The 18,130-nt window shown below is 38.6% G+C and overlaps 1 protein-coding gene across 3 annotated transcripts in view; it reads right to left on the bottom strand.

The window, feature by feature from the left end:
- Positions 1-18,130, bottom strand: part of DAAM2 (dishevelled associated activator of morphogenesis 2) — a 776,135-nt gene that overhangs the window by 83,948 nt on the left and 674,057 nt on the right. For all 3 annotated transcript variants that reach the window (XM_053712672.1, XM_053712673.1, XM_053712671.1), the window contains 3 exons: positions 15,635-15,719; positions 4,274-4,380; positions 1,262-1,350 (listed from right to left, as the gene is read on the bottom strand). In XM_053712672.1, the coding sequence (XP_053568647.1) occupies positions 1,262-1,350; positions 4,274-4,380; positions 15,635-15,719 (281 nt within the window). The remainder of the gene's footprint in view (positions 1-1,261; positions 1,351-4,273; positions 4,381-15,634; positions 15,720-18,130) is intronic.

Genomic DNA, 18,130 nt, shown 5'->3' on the forward strand with positions numbered 1-18,130 from the left:
TTGTGATTACAGGATCTGATTACTTAAAAATTAACATTGAAACATATTTCCTTTCCATAAGAGCATACTGGGGTAGGCTTTAGGAGTGTGCATGTGATTCTAGCACAGTATGTGTAAAATTGTTTCAAACAGCATTGTTGCAAACATCAGTGCAATATAGTGCTCCAGACCAGACACGTGCACACTCCTGAGCCTTAGTAGGCCCTTATGGGAATAAGCAAAGTTTCAACAAAGGAGATGAAGAGAAAGAGGTAAGTCTGGGTATAGAAGTAAATAGGAACATTCCTAAAAATGATATGCTCTGTCTTAATCATGATGTAATTGTGACTTTCCTTCAATATAACCTTCTGGCTTTTGAGACATGAAACTCGAAAAAATAAATAAATTTGTAATTCAGATAGAGAATACAATTGTAAACAACTTTCCAATTTACATTTATTATCTAATTTGTTTCTTTCTCTTGATATCCTTTGTTAAAAAGCATATCTAGATAGGCTCAGGTGGAGCAATGTACTACTGGGAGCTAGCTGCTTATTGGTGGCTGCACATATATGCCACTTGTCACTGGCTCACTTGATGTGTTCATTTAAAGGGACAGTCAACACCAGAATTTTTGTTGTTTAAAAAGAAAGAAAATCCCTTTATTACACATTCCCCAGTTTTGCATAACCAACACTGTTATATTAATATACTTTTTACCTCTGTGATTACCTTGTATCGAAGCCTCTGCAAACTGCCCCCTTATTTCAGTTCTTTTAACAGACTTGCATTTTAGCCAATCAGTGCTCACTCCAGGGTAACTTCACGTGCATGAGCTCAATGTTATCGATATGAAACACATGAACTAATGCCCTCTAGTGGCCAAAATGCAATCAGATTAGAGGTAGTCTTCAATGTCTAAGAAATTAGCATATGAACCTCCTAGGATTAGCTTTCAACTAAGAATACCAAGAGAACAAACCAAGATTGGCGATAAAAGTAAATTGGAAATTTATTTAAAAATACATTCCCTATTTAAATCATGAAAGGTTTTTTTGGACTTGTCTGTCCCTTTAAGTCCCAGTAGTGCATTGCTGCTCCTTTAACAAAGCACATTAAGAAAATTGATAAAAATGGAAAGTTGTTTAAAATTGTATGTTCAATGAAAGTAAAAATGTGGGTGTTATGTTCCTTTAAAGTTGTTCCAACATCTCCAAATATGTCCAGTGTGTATTGGCAATCATGATACAGGTGTTCACTGCTTTAATCCATCCCTCCTTACCTTCAACCTTGGGTTTGGTCTCAGCGATTCTTTCAGGAAACTTCTTCTTGAAAAACAAAGCCTGTAGCCGATGCTGGTAGTGATCGATTCTAAAGAGAATATTTATTATAATGTAATTTTAATGGTGAAAAAGACATCCTGTTATATGTCCAGACAGATTTATCCAGAACATTTCATAACCATAACAGTAGATAAATCTTCTAAGTCTGCACATCCCTTTTATTTTTAAAATAGCATGATAAAAAGACAGCTTAAGTACACTAACCAAAAGAACATATGAAGTATAATTAGTTTAATTGTGTGTAATGGAAATTATATTAGTGTATAATAAAAACATATGACCGATTGTTATTATATAGGAACTTTACTGCTACTAATGTGAAAGGACCACCTAGTGTGCCAGCCATAAAGCCTCCCTGTGCTTATATCCCCAATCAATTTACTGATGGAAGAGAAACGTGTAGATGGTCTTTAAGCCTGAAGATGACCACACAGGAGGAGACCAACAACATTTCATTCCTGAGCCTCTTTTCATTGGAGTTTGTTTCCTGTCTTGCCCTTTTTATTTTAAGTCCATAACAACCTGTTCACAGATGGCTTTGGACCATGATAACTCATTAAACTGACCAGGCTACCAAACTACCACTATTCCAGTTCATCTGGAAGGCCCTAATAAATAAGTTTATAATTAGAAAAGTCTTTTTTTTATCAATATCACTTCCCTATTGAAATATCTTTTCCCCATTATCAGACAACAACAAATGGCTTCACATTACCATCCAATATTGAAGTGGATTTGCTCAAAACTGTAAAAATGTAACTTTAAAACAAATCCCAGAAATAAGGACTTTTACAAAGCCTGTTGAGCCACACTTATCCTATCACCAGAATTACTGCTGCCATAATAACATTCCAATGATTAAATAGCCTCTTTATCTAATTAACCACATCCAGTAGACCAGACCATAAAATATTCTTTCCTAAATGTATCTCTCAATTGTCAAAGCAATACATAATAATACTACGTAAGCACAAGAATCTACCCATTTCATTTCTCCCTAACCTATACAACCCATTAGTCGTCAATATGCCCCGCCATGCAAAGGAACCCACCAATATAACATCACCAATAACATCACCATCTTAAATGAACACTCTAATATTCCAATGAAAAGGGACCACCATTTTTTATATTGATGCTCTGTCTAGTAATGATCAGTGTATTCTTCATTCTTGCTTTAAGTTATAGATACTCATCTTCACCCACCAATAAAGGGGACCTTCTACCTAAACTGACATCTTGAATTCTCATTTTTAGACTCTTCAGCTTTCTCAATGCAAATTGACCTTTATAGAAGAAATCAATTCAAATATAGAATTGTTCTCAAAATCCTGACTGGTTATGTAATTAACCAATCACTTTTAGATAGGGACTGGTTATCAGAACTGTGCTCTCCTCAATCAATCAGAGATAAAGCTGTGGTAGATAAAGAGTTGTAAAATTAATAGTGGAATAGTGGAACTTTTTGAATCTATAGCACAATGTGAGAATGCTTATCCATAGTGGTGTGACAACAGGTCTAATGCATTCTATGTAACTGTGCTTAATAAGGACAATAATAATTTCCAGAAAAGAGGAATACACAAACACGGTAGTTCCCAGCTTTCATTACCTAACAATCTAAAATGTATTACACCAGATAGTGAAGTAGAGTATGAATTATCACTAGGATTTATCATATTGCATTCAGTAAAACCATTTCCTATCTTAGACTAGACAGTTGTATATTTTATGTTGAGATGGTAGTTTATAGTTTTTCACAAGTGAGAATTTGATTGATAAGTCTGCATGTCACAAAGAACAGTGTGAAAGGTTTGTGTCTTGAATAGAAATCAAACTTTAGCCATTTCACATAGTAGAACTTTTAAAGTGACATGGAAGTCCAAATTAAACAATCACAATTTAGTTACACTTTGCAAGTTTAAAGCCCTCTACAATTTACTTTTATTATTACATATTAACATGAGAGAATACTGATGTAGGCAGCAATAATGTTATACAAGCAGCAGTAATGTTATACAAGTAACCTGTGTAGGGGTCCAGCAGCTTTAGCCACTTTGTGGTAAAACTCTAAGGCAAACTAAGCTGTATAGCTAGAAGCACTGTTAAGAAGACTGAACACAAATTGGAAGTGAATCTGTCTTTGGATAGAGATATCCAAACAGCATATGCAGTAGTAGTAAGTGAAGGCAGGTCTGTGCATGTTTAATGCTATCACTCAGTAATGCATACTTGCATCTCTCTCTACAGGTTGTTTGTAAGACACTGCTATACTCACTACTTTGGGCACATAGGGGGATATTTATCAAAGGTCTGGCGGACCTCGCTGAATCCGGAGAGCAATACGCTCTCCGTATTCAGCATTGCACCAGCAGCTCTTGTGAGCTGCTGGTGCAACGCCGCCCCCCTGCAGATTCGCGGCCAATCGACCACCATCAGGGAGGTGTCAATCAACCCAATCGTACTCGATCGGGTTGATTTTCGCTGATGTCTGTCCGCCTGCTCAGAGCAGGCGGACAGGTTATGGAGCAGCGGTCTTCAGACCGCTGCTTCATAACTGTTGTTTCTGACAAGCCTGCAGGCTCGCCAGAAATACGGGCCCTCAAGCTCCATCCGGAGCTTGATAAATGGGCCCAATAGTGTTCAAGACACATGCACACTCCTGAGCATATTTCAGTATGCTTTCATTGTAACATCCTTGTTTTAATGAAGGAGGCCAAGTGAAAGAGGTAGTGTTTATTTTTTAAATTGTTCACTCACAATCCTGAAAGTTTAATTTTGACTTCCATGTCCATTTAATATATTGAGTTTTTATTGCCTGAAAAAAACCTGTTTAAACGATATCATTAAAGAAGTTTCGGCAGACTGTAACATTATAATTATACCAGGTGCTTTCTAGGCTGCACACTCCCTGAGAGACAAAACTAAATGGCATTCACTACAGACACTACCTGCTCATCTCAAACAGGAAACGGTCAGCTCTCGCCATGCGGTCAATCTCGTGCTTGTGCTCCTCTAGAAGATCAATATCACTCTTTTCAGGAATAAATTTCAAGAGCTAAAAATTAAATAAAAAATTACAAAACACTGAGTTAAACATTAGCTTTAAAAAGCCAAAGCTTTTTTTTTAAACAAGCTTTATTGAAATAAAAAAGAAAAATATAATCATACATTGAGATCAATCCAACGACAATAGTGGTACAGATATAATAATAAAAAAAAAATAAGACCAGAATCTATAGATACAAGGATATCAATGTCCACTTTGTCCCTTTAAGAAAAACATTTCCAATAAGCTTGCAAATTTTTTCGTTTTTTTTCCTTAACAGAATCATAAACAACATAACTTTGTTACGTATCTAGAATACGTTTAGTACAATTAACAATATAGAATGGAACACAGAGCCAGAACAACACTAGAAAGACCACTAGTTCATTACCTGTTGTTGCTGAGGTACACTTGTGGTGGTGTTATCAAGAGATGTAGTAGTTGTAGCTTCAGCATGAGTATATGTTTCCCAGTAAAAAGACATTGCACAATAAAAGTCCATTCTATTAGTTTTGAGATAGTGATATTTCTCTAATTATAGGAGGAGCGTGACATTTTGTCTCCACTCCACTTTGGATGGAATCCTTCGTTGTTTCCAAAGCCTTGGGACCAATTGCTTGGCACCTGCTTGGGTAAAGGTACCACCTCCCTAGGAGATTCATATTTGTCTCTGTGATGCTCATTGAGGAGGGCGATTTTCCCATTTGTTGAAAGATAGTGTTCCAAGTCTCTGGAGAGACGCTAAAACCTAATTCTGATTCCCAAGTCTTAGTATATGAGGGGAGGTTTTTGGAATGTATGTCTAGTAATATTTTATATATTGCTGAAAGCGTACCTATAACTTTCAACTTTTAATGTGAGCGCTGTTTATTGCGGACACAATATCCATTGAAAGTATAGGGCGCACTAAAGGCATATTAGCTGCGCTAAATATTCTCTGGTTATTCACTTTTACCATTCACTTGTAATACCAGATTTCATGATAATCCTAGCGCGGCCCAGCGATATTGATAGCGTACCCTGTGCTCCACTTGTAATCTAGGCCATAATGTTTTGTTTACAATGGGTTTAACCCCTGCAACTAGCTAATAGTAACAATGTCATGTAGCTGCAGATGCAGCTATTGATTGGAACACAGATAAATTTGCCCGCTCCTGATTGGCTTCTAATCACATTTTTATTTGGAGGTTCACAAGCGCATGCAGGGATTAAATACAAAGTAAAAGAAGGATTTTATTTTTACACTAGAGTGCTCCGTTCAGGTAGTATGTTATGCTCCAAAAAAACAGAAGTTAAATATACATTAATCAAATGTACTTCTACTGAGTATTTAATATTAAAACATTTTATTACTCATATAAATCAATAATGAAGAAAATTAGGAAAACAAATGCCCTGGCTCTTTACACCCCCCTGTTACAAATCACGGGTGTAACGTGCATCTCTTGTGAATGATTTTGTGTTTAACTAAATCTATTGGGAGAATGTATCACACTTTATTTATGCTTCTGGCACACTGTAGTGCAGGTTTGCTGAGTTTCTGCTTCTTATCTTCTCCACCAGTGGCAGAAATTAATCATCCTGAACTCACTCCTTTGGGGGAATCAATAAGTCCTGCTTTGGTTTCTTAACAGCAGGTTTTGGGATTGCTTAAGAGAGCACTTGTGCAATGTTAAATTGTGCTGAACGATGCTGCATTGCAAGTGGCTATTGTATGCTGACAGGCAGGGCCCTATACTTTCAATGCTGGGCTAATCATTTTTATAAATTTTTTTTTATAAAAAATGAAATAAATTGCAATATGTGAAACTGGACCTAAGCAGTACTAATAAGTAAATAAATATATACATTCCTCTACTGTGGATTAATTTTATATGCTTTTGAATGTGATTCTGGTGTGAGGTTAGCTGGTTAAAGAGATTTAGGGCAGCCAACAGGAGCAAAGCATGGTAAAGACTGAGGAGGAAGCATGGACGTGCAGACAAATATAAGTTTACTGATTGGAACAGCAGAACTACTATGGGAAGTTGTAAAATCTGAAACAGAGAGAAAAAAACTATAAAAATAAACCTTACCTTAATGTGTGAAGCATCAGCATGACACTATACATCTGCCACAGCAGCACATGCCACTTCCTTGCTAGGAACAAGTTCTCTCTCACCCTGCACTAGACAATGCTGCGCAGGGGAGGAGAGTGTGTAGACTCACTTATTCTTTCAACTGACACCATTCTACAAAACACTGTTCCCCTAAGAAACTTCAGTTAGTTGATCTTAGGGCCTCAGCATAAAGAGCAGGGCTAAAGGGACCAGCAGGCTGGATGCTGTCTGCCCAAGGCTGCATAGATACAGTGTGAGATGAGTCACACAGCCTCAAGACTGAAGAGAGTAGTGTCTGCTGCTGCACAGATGCTCAAATCCTCAGGTGCCTGCCGCTCCAGCTTTCTGCTGCATGCGCCTACAGGCAGCCCTACCCTAAACACTCCCCACTACCAGAGCAGTTACCTGGTAACAGTGGTAACCCCAGCAGGACCTTTCTGATGCAGTGGGATTGGCTGGATGCCGAGTTAGGGCTTAGCATTCAGTGCTGCACAGTGCACATCTAAAACAGCACATGCACTAGCTTGGCATGTCACATGACACGGGCACAGTCTGGCACAGAGAACTTTTGACTCAGTGTATTAGGGCTGTCTGTGTGTGTGTCCCATGTCACATGACATCAGCAGTCTGGCATGAACCAAAAAAAAATATATTTTTTTTCAGGACTCTTGGACCCCTCAACAAAGACTGGGCCTTGGGCCGCTGCCCCTTTTGCCCTGTTTTAAAGACGGCCCTGCTGACAGGTTTCATGATTGATAATTTGTCCGCCTGCAGATTGATAAATTTACACTTATGTGCTGTCTAACCCTCAAAGTCAGAATTAAACTTTCATGATTGTGATAGAGCATGCAATTAAAAAAAAAACTAAAACTATAGAACTGACTTATAATGATCTATTTGTATCCTTTGTTGAAAAGTAAACCTAAGAAGGCTCTTAGGAGCTCAGGAGCATAAACGTGTCTTTATAAATTGTTGCAGAGTACTAAAGACATGCACACTCATGTCTCCTTCAGTATGCTCTAATGGAAACGTATGCTCTGACAAAAAATACAAAGAGAAAGAGATATATTTGATAATATACGTCACTTTTTATTGTACACTCTATCTGAATCATGAAAGTTTAATTTTCACTTTCATGTCTTGTTAAAGGGTTTCTTCTATCCCCCTAGCTGCCAGAGATGGTTTCAGTGAATTACACAGCCCTACATGCAGCCAGGAGGTTGAAATACAAAGCATTTTAACCCCCAGACACTCAATGGCACTAACTGTTCAGTAAGACACAGATACACTGTGTCAGACTAGGCCTGAAGGGTCTATGACAATTTCCTCACTTTTAAACTGTCATGACATTCTTCCGCCCTCTGCCCTGTGACATTTTTATGCTTTTTAAATTATTTTGCTCATAATAGGACATTTGTGAAAACTCCAGACAGAAATATCCTACACTTTGCTGTAGCCAATTCTGTTATTCTAATTATAACTGAGGTCTTTTATGTGGGAAAACCAAATGCTTAAAGGGACATAAACCAATCCCTCCCAAAAAAGGGTTAATGGAGACGTCAGCATAATCATAGATTATCAGTTTATTTACCTGACACGTTCTCGTACCCACCAACCAGCACTGCCTCTTCCATTATAAATAAAGATAACTAGCGCCAATCAGAAGCAGTGGCATTAGCTTCTATAGGGAGAAATCTATAGAGAGAACAGGCGCATGCTCGTGCTGTCTTTTCTCTGCCCCTGCGCATGTGTCTGATGCAAGGCGCAGCAGAGAGAAATCAGTGTGAGTACAAGACTGTTCTTTCTATAAAAGCCAATTGGCTGTAGAGTTCTGTTTCTATAATTAAAAAGAATGAGGACAAGTCAGGTACATAAAGTTATAAGCTGTTTGATTATGCAGACTTTTCAAGTAAAGGGAAACCAAACACCTTGTAATTACAAGACACTTCTGTGGTCTCGCTATAGAATAACATAGCAATTAAGTCTAAAAATTGTTAAAACAATTTAACATCTTGTTTGCTGCAATTGTTTCTTAAAAGCCAGACTTTGCCTACCACTTGCTTCATTTGAAGGAACCAATCTTGTAATGGCTGGTTATTTATCCTGCACCCGCAAAAATATGGCTCCACTTTTAATCTAGCCCAATATGTGCGGAATTATGTAAATTCGTATGAAAAAATACAACATTTGAAGTCTGAAACTATACTTACTTTGTAAGCAAAACCATCCTCTTCTGAGCAGCAGATTTTTTTTAACTAGAAAAAGCAGCTGAGAACTTTACCTAGCACAGGAGCGCACTGCATGTAACTGAAAAGCGCGATTGTGCATGCTGTGATTAGACAGTGAGCCAGTGACATGCTAGTTCAAAAAACTGCTGTTCAGAAAAGGATGGTTTCACTTATGAAGTAAGTATAGTTTCAGACTTCAAATGAGGTATTTTGGAAATATGTAACATTAAACACAACACTTACTGTCCCTTTAAAGTTCAGCAAGTTAGAATTTAACAGGAGAACATGCTGATGAGAATCATATAAGATTAATTTCTCTCTATCCAGAATATACCCTGTCCCACTCAGTCCTATTATAGAGCCTGCACTGGGAAAGTAACTATTTGGGGTATATTTATTAATGTGCGAGCGGACATGATACGATGTAGCGTATCATGTCCGCCGCACATTGATAAATGCAGACAGCATACGCAACAACATTTATCATTGCACCAGCAGTTCTTGTGAATTGCTGGTGCAATGCCGCCCCTTGCAGATTCACGGCCAATCGTCCACTAGAAAGGGGTGTCAATCAACCCGATCGTATTCGATTGGGTTGATTCCTGTCCGGACAAGTTATATAGCAGCGGTCTACGGAGCTTGATAAATCAGCCCCTTTGTCTTTATGGGAGCTGTTCTGTGTGCCTACAATGACTTGTATTGTTAGAGGATGTATCAGTATAACACAGAATCAGCAGCTCTAATGGAACTAAAAGGGACGCATTGTAATCAGAACATTTTTGCAGTCTTGCAATAAATTAACTTAATTGGTGAGTTTGAAAATATTTTGAATGCAAAAACATCTAATTTCTTGCAATTGCTTTATTTGGAAGGTCTAATGAGGATTTGTTAGTTGAGTAAACACAGCTAGCCACGGTCATTATGTTAGCAGACTCACAATTGTTTTGCAATATATTTTCTTATCACCTCTGCTTAAGCCAATTAGGAAGGGATATGTAGCATGGTTAGGGTTCTGACGTCTGACATGTGCACTCAGAACGTTTGTAATTATCAGCGTTAAGTTACGGGAAGGTGGGTAAAATAAATCATAAAACTGCACTACAAATAATTATACACTTTATATCACAATCTCAAAGTGTTGTTAAAATGTAGCTCCTTCCAATGAGCATACTGAGGTAGGCTCAAGCAGGTGAACATGTGCACTATGTGGAATATTGTTACAAACATTGTGGCAAACACGGCTGCCATATAATGCTCAAGACATGTGCACGCTCCTGGCTACCTCAGTATGCTGCCATGGAAAGGAGATAAGATTTAATAAGGGAGAATGAGTTAAGAAGGTATATTTGATAATAAATTACGTACGTTGCAGAAGGTGCCTCCTTGTAAAACTGCAACATATTTTCTTGACTTCTGTAATTGTGATTGGTTACTTGTTTGTTTAAGACAACTCCAGTTGCATAATGTAACTATGCCTGAGGAAATGGCGTGAAGCCCTAGAAACGCATTTTATATATATATATATATATACATACACACATATACAGTATCTCACAAAAGTGAGTACACCCCTAACATTTTTGTAAATATTTTATTTATTATCTTTTCATGTGACAACACTGAAGAAATGCCACTTTGCTACAATGTAAAGTAGTGAGTGTACAGCCTGTATAGCAGTGTAAATTTGCTGTCCCCTATAAATAACCCAACACACAGCCATTAATGTATAAACCATTGGCAACAAAAGTGAGTACACACCTAACTGGAAATGTCCAAATTGGGCCCAATTAGCCATTTCCGCTTCCCGGTGTCATGTGACTCGTTAGTGTTACAAGGTCTCAGATGTGAATGGGGAGCAGGTGTGTTAAATTTGGTGTTATCGCTGTCACGCTCTCTCATACTGGTCACTGGAAGTTTAACATGACACTTCATGGCAAAGAACGCTCTAAGGATTTGAAAAAAAGAATTGTTGCTCTACATAAAGATGTCCTAGACTATAAGAAGATTGTCAAGACCCTAAAAATGAGCTGCAGCACAGTGGGCAAGACCATACAGTGGTTTCAAAGGACAGGTTCCACTCAGAACAGGCCTCACCATGGTCGACCATAGATGTTGAGTGCACATGCTCAGTGTCATATCCAGAGGTAGTCTTTGGGAAATAGACGTATAAGTGCTGCCAGCATTACTGCAGAGGTTGAAGGGGTGGGGGGGTCAGCCTGTCAGTGCTCAGACCATATGCCGCACACTGCATCAATTAGTCTGCATGGCTGTCGTCCTAGAAGGAAGCCTCTTCTAAAGATGATGCACAATAAAGCCTGCAAACAGTTTGCAGAAGACAAGCAGACTAAGGACATGGATTACTGGAACCATATCCTGTGGTCCGATGAGACCAAGATAAACTTATTTGGTTCAGATGGTGTCAAGCGTGTGTAGTGGCAACCAGGTGAAGAGAACAAAGACAAGTGTGTCTTACCTACAGTCAAGCATGGTGGTGGGAGTGTCATGGTCTAGACCCAGGGGCGTATTTAGGTTTTGTGCTGCCCTAGGCACTCAAAATTCTGCTGCCCCCACCCCACCCCACCCCAGGTTTAAGGCCTTTTTTTAGACATAATATTTTTGGGGCAGGGTGTAAAAAATTATGTCTTTTTAAGTAGATGTTCACCAGGGCTTGCATTCACTCTGGTCACACACACACACACACACACACACATATATATATATATATATATATATATATATATATATATATTAAGACATTATTTTGCAAGTCAGATAATTAAAGTGTTTATATCAGAAAAAATATCCTTCACTGTATGATAGTTTGTCAGTAGGTAGTTGTTCAACCTTAAACATCTTCTTTGGTGATTGACAGTTATTTAAGCAAAATATCTGCTTGGATAAATATGTAATGAATATACAAACTGGCATTTAAAAGTACTTAAAAAATACAGTAGTTATGATAGGTTTAGGAATTGTATCCTAGGGGATAAAGTCACATGATACAATCATAATAAAGTAAATACTTGTATTGTTTCTGAATGTATTAAATGCATACAACATATTTTCAGTTGTGTTTTAAGTCACATAGTTGTATAGATTCAGCAATAAATACTTATTCTTTGCATGTATGACAGATAAACAGTAAATGTACAAGTATTTAGTGACTAATCCGTTTAAGTATTTTAATGCCTAATGAAGATGTATTGAAGGGAGAAAGGCATATGCTGTTTCACAGTGGTCACGGTGTAGTGCACACTGCACTGTGTAGTCTGTGTGAGTCTCAATCACGCGGTGGAGCCAGGAAGAATACCGCATTCCCTCTCAGTCCAGGCCAGGCTGCGCAAGTGAGCTCCGCCTCCACTGTCACCACGTCATGCGCACCCACATGCAATCCCATAGGATAGCAATAGCTGGGCCAGCCATTTAAGTCATTTGTAATTGGTTGATTTAGCCACCCGGCCCTGAGTTCAGTAGAGTGGCCCTAGGGACTCAAAATTCTGCTGCTCCTTAAAAATCTGCTGCCCTAGGCACCGGCCTCGTTGGCCTATGCCTTAATACGCCCCTGTCTAGACCTGTATGTTTGCTGCCAGCACTGGGGAGCTACAGTTCATTGAGGGAACCATAAATGCCAACATGTACTGTGACATACTGAAGCAGAGCATGATCCCCCCCCCTTCTGAGACTGGGCCGCAGGGCAGTATTCCAACATGATAACTACCCCAAACACACCTCCAAGATGACCACTGCCTTGCTAAAGAAGCTGAGGGTAAAGGTGATGGACTGGCTTAAGCATGTCTCCAGACATAAAGCCTTTAGAGCATCTGTGGGGGAGCGCAAGGTCTCTAAAATCCACCAGCTCCGTGATGGAAGAGGACTCCAGTGGCAACCTGTGAAACTCCGGTGAACTCCATGCCCAAGAGGGTTAAGGAAGTGCTGGAAAATAATGGTGGCCACACAAAATATTGACAATTTAGACATTTCCACTTAGGAGTGTACTCACTTTTGTTGCCAACGGTTTAGACATTAATGGCTGTGTGTTGAGTTATTTTGAGGGGACAGCAAATTTACACTGTTATATAGGCTGTACACTCACTACTTTACATTGTAGCAAAGTGTCATTTCTTCAGTGTTGTCACATGAAAAGATATAATAAAATATTTACAAAAATGTAAGGGGTGTACTCACTTTTGTGAGCTACTATATATATACTGTATATATATATATATATATATATATATATATATATATATATATATATATATATTATACACGCACATATATATATATATATATATATAAATATATACAACACATAGAAACACCCAGCACTCACCAGCTAGCTCACAGCAAAGATAAAATCACAACTGGAAAGGTTAGTCACCGCATCTGGCCAAATGGTAAAGCTCAGGCACCACGTCAAGGTCCTTTCCATAGCCTGAGTCCCTAACACAGGCACACCATCATGCGAGCTCACAGAGCCAAACAAACTGAGAACAAAGAAGGGGTGCACAGGTGGCTGTAATCACCCATAGAAAATACAAAACATGGAAGGGAACTGCACTCCAAGACCGGATCAGGTACACATCCTGTGACTCAGCAACATCCAGCCCTGGGTGCTAAATAGCACTCCAAAAAAGCTGTGATGTCACCAGAGCCACAGGCAGTTAACCCCAGTCCGGAATGGGTGCAAGAACCAAGGGAGATTACAAATAAAAAGTAATACAACACAAAGAAACACCCAGCACTCACCAGCTAGCTCACAGCTAAGATAAAATCACAACTGGAAAGGTTAGTCACCGCATCTGGCCAAATGGGAAAGCTCAGGCACCACGTCAAGGTCCTTTCCATAGCCTGAGTCCCTAACACAGCCACACCATCATGCGAGCTCACAGAGCCAAACAAACTGAGAACAAAGAAGGGGTGCACAGGTGGCTGTAATCACTCATAGAAAATACAAAACATGGAAGGGAACTGCACTCCAAGACCGGATCAGGTACACATCCTGTGACTCAGCAACATCCAGCCCTGGGTGCTAAATAGCACTCTAAAAAAGCTGTGATGTCACCAGAGCCACAGGCAGTTAACCCCAGTCCGGAATGGGTGCAAGAACCAAGGGAGATTACACACACACACATAGGAAATCCTCCAGCCGCCAATACAAATCAGATTACTCTGCTTTTAGCATATAGTATAGTAAATCCCTTCTATTTTCATATGCATGTGATCTTTTAGTTTGTGAGAGAAAAAAAACAGCAAGAACTGCGGAGGAGAATTTTAGAGAATACACCAGGTCTGGCAGAGCCTTTTTCAGCTACACCCATGGAACATTCCTGTTTAGCCCTCTCGCAGAGGCAGAGCAACATCTTACAATAAGGAAAATAATACACTCTGAATTTTGTATTCTAAATACGAATATAACTGCATTGTTTAAATGTACACTGTAGTTATTTTACAATTTCTACTGTGCACCTTAAATAGTTTCTTTCCTGCACAATTTCAATATGAATTTGAATTATTTCATAAAATACAATTTTTTCAGAACAATCTCATTGCATTTTAAATGCAAATAAAGAATAAAGTTTTTTTTTTTGCATATTTATATTACAATACTCAATTTATTTGTTTTATAAGATTTTTAAATTTCAGTTTTTGTATGTCCTATTGTAATATGTGCATTGCCTTCAGGGGACAGCCCTTTGAGAGACGCACTGATCTAAAGGATCGAACTGCATTTATAGAATTAGAACAGGGGCTTCAAATTACTGGTGATATTTATTATCTAAAAATAAAGAGAGCTTTTCAAAATCAGGCCCATAGTGTCAACATAAACCCAACTGAGTAATAAAAGGATGTCAATTAGTAAGATGGGAGTTATATCTCTAAGTAGGTAGTGAACATGGAAAGTTTATAAAATACATAAACAGGTGGTAGTTATCCAGATGATTCCTAAAAGATCTACCCATTCTGTGTATTAACACAGGTTCCAAGGTATATTGATGATTTATTGACATTTAAAGAGACAGTAAGCACTTTGAGATTGTAATATAGACTCTTTAATGATGTTTAGTAAAAAAAATGTAACAGTACAGTATAGTTTCATTACTTATTTTTACCCTTTTCCTGTGATCATGGTGCCAATTTATCAAGGGCCGAATGGCCCCTGATGCTCCTGTTTCTGCGCGAGCCTTCAGGCTAGCCAGAAACAGCAGTTATGAAGCAGGGGTCTTAAGACCGCTGCTCCTTAACTGGTCTGACTGCTCTGAGGCTGCGGACATCAATCGGCCCGATCTTATACGATCGGGTTGATTGACACCCCCTGATTGTCCGCAAATCTGCAGGGGTGTCAAGATTGCACAAGCAGTTCACAAGAACTGGTTGTGCAATGATACATGCAGACAGCGTATGCTGTTGGCATTCATCGAAAACTGTTGAACATGATCCACTGAGCAGATCATGTTGGACAGACTGATGATAAATCGGCCCCTAAGTCTGAAATTTATGGGTTTTCTAGTACTGAAATTCTGAAGGACTTCATAAGCCTATTCCTGCCACATGTTTGTCACTAATTGTCAGTAGCAGGATTGATCTGATAAGGAACTGCAAATGCTTTACAAAAAAATTAACCTTCACCCATTATGTTAATTATTTGCAAGACTCCAGAAGAATCTTATAATTGCCTGGTGTTTGCTGGTATAATCAAGTACTGAGGTAGGCTCAGGAGCAAGCATGTAACATGGACATGCGGTAGGTGACAGCGGTGTTTGTAACAGTTAAACATATTCAATTTCAAAGTAGACCAAGAGAAAGAGGTAAAACTGGTAATAGAAGTAACATTTAAATTTGAGCTATGGAAGTTTAATGTTAACATCATGTCCCTTTAAGGAATCCTCATCAGTTTGTATTAGCATGTACTTTATATACTTGTGTATTCTTTACCTGCTCCAACATATCTCGGGGGAGATCCTCCTGCTCATCCATTTCCATAATTGCTTTCTTGATTTCTTCATTGGACAATTTCAGCCTATTCAAAAAAGCAAAGGAAAGTTACCAAAAGTTCTACCAAAAAATCTGTACAGCTTTCAATTACCCTCAAGGTTACCTTATCATCTCATGTATTTTAGCTACAGAGCATGCATGTATGTCACACACATGGGTATGCAGTATCATTATTTGCCTAGAGTAATGCTCCCAACTTATGCCCATTGTGCAGGACTGTCACAGTTTAGGACCTCACTCTGCTCTCTTTACAAAGTACAGTTACACTCATAATAACACTGTCTGATAAAAAGTATTTTAAAAAAAATATTGCAGAAAAATGTTATAAGGGTTCAAAGACATATTTATATGTGTGTATATAAGTATTTACAGACATATATAAACACATACATACATATGTGCACACATATAGACATATATAAACACATACATACATATGTACACACGTATAGACACATATAAACACATACATACATATGTACACACGTATAAACACATACATACATATGTACACACGTATAGACATATATAAACACATACATACATATGTGCACACATATAGACATATATAAACACATACATACATATGTACACACGTATAGACACATATAAACACATACATACATATGTACACACGTATAAACACATACATACATATGTACACACGTATAGACATATATAAACACATACATACATATGTACACACGTATAGACATATATAAACACATACATACATATGTACACACGTATAGACATATATAAACACATACATACATATGTACACACGTATAGACATATATAAACACATACATACATATGTGCACACGTATAGACATATATAAACACATACATACATATGTACACACGTATAGACACATATAAACACATACATACATATGTACACACGTATAGACACATATAGGAGTGCATTGGAGCCCTTTGTAGATGAAAACATGAAAAATCTTATTTAAGCAATATTCATATTTAAATATGAATATTGCTTAAATAAGATTTTTCATGTTTTCATCTACAAAGGGATCCAAAGTGTTTAACTGTGTATCATAATACAATAAACTGTGTATGTAATACTGTAAATATTTCACCTTCCAATCACCTAGATTACGAGTTTTGCGTTAGAAGCTGTGTGGTGCTAACAAGTAGTTTATGTTCACCACTCACTTACAGACAGCAGGGTTTTACAAACCCTGTGTTAACCGCAGAAAAGTGAGCGGAGAGCAAAATTTAGCTCCACATCTCACCTCAATACCAGCGCTGCTTAAGTTACCGGTGAGCTGGCAAAACGTGCTCGTGCACGATTTCCCCATAGGGATCAATGGGGGAGAGCCGGCTGAAAAAAAACCTAACACCTGCAAAAAAGGAGCGTTTAGCTCCTAACGCAGCCCCATTGATTCCTAACACCCTAACATGAACCCCAAGTCTAAACACCGCTAATCTTACACTTATTAACCCCTAATCTGCTGCCCCGACATCGCTGACACCTATATTATATTATAAACCCCTAATCTGCCGCTCCGGACACAGTCGCTACCTACATTATACTTATGAACCCCTAATCTGCTGCCCCCAACATCGCCGCCACCTATATTATATTTATTAACCCCTAATCTGCCGCCCCCAATTTTGCCGCAACCTAACTACATTTATTAACCCCTAATCTGCCGCCCACAACGTCGCCACCACTATAATAAAGTTATTAACCCCTAACCCCTAAACCTAAGTCTAACCCTAACCCTAACCCCCCTAACTTAAATATAATTTAAATAAATCTAAATAAAATAACTATCATTAACTAAATAATTCCTATTTAAAACTAAATACTTACCTATAAAATAAACCCTAAGGCCTAGATTTGGAGTTTTGTCGGTAACGACCCGCGTAGCTAACGCTGGCTTTTTTCTGGCCGCACCATAAAAATAACTCTGGTATTGAGAGTCCACAAAAAGGCTGCATTAGGCTCCAAAAAAGGAGCGTAGAGCATTTTTAACGCAGCTTCAACTCTCGATACCAGAGTTGCTTACGCAAGCGGCCAGCCTCAAAAACGTGCTCGTGCACGATTCCCCCATAGGAAACAATGGGGCTGTTTGAGCTGAAACAAAACCTAACACCTGCAAAAAAGCCGCGTTCAGCTCTTAACGCAGCCCCATTGTTTGCTATGGGGAAACACTTCCTACGTCTGCACCTAACACCCTAACATGTACCCCGAGTCTAAACACCCCTAACCTTACACTTATTAACCCCTAATCTGCCGCCCCCGCTATCGCTGACCCCTGCATATTATTTTTAACCCCTAATCTGCCGCTCCGTAAACCGCTGCTACTTACATTATCCTTATGTACCCCTAATCTGCTGCCCCTAACACCGCCGACCCCTATATTATATTTATTAACCCCTAATCTGCCCCCCACAACGTCGCCT

This window comes from Bombina bombina, chromosome 4 (genome assembly GCF_027579735.1).
Source record: "Bombina bombina isolate aBomBom1 chromosome 4, aBomBom1.pri, whole genome shotgun sequence".
In the NCBI taxonomy this organism is placed as follows: domain Eukaryota; kingdom Metazoa; phylum Chordata; class Amphibia; order Anura; family Bombinatoridae; genus Bombina; species Bombina bombina.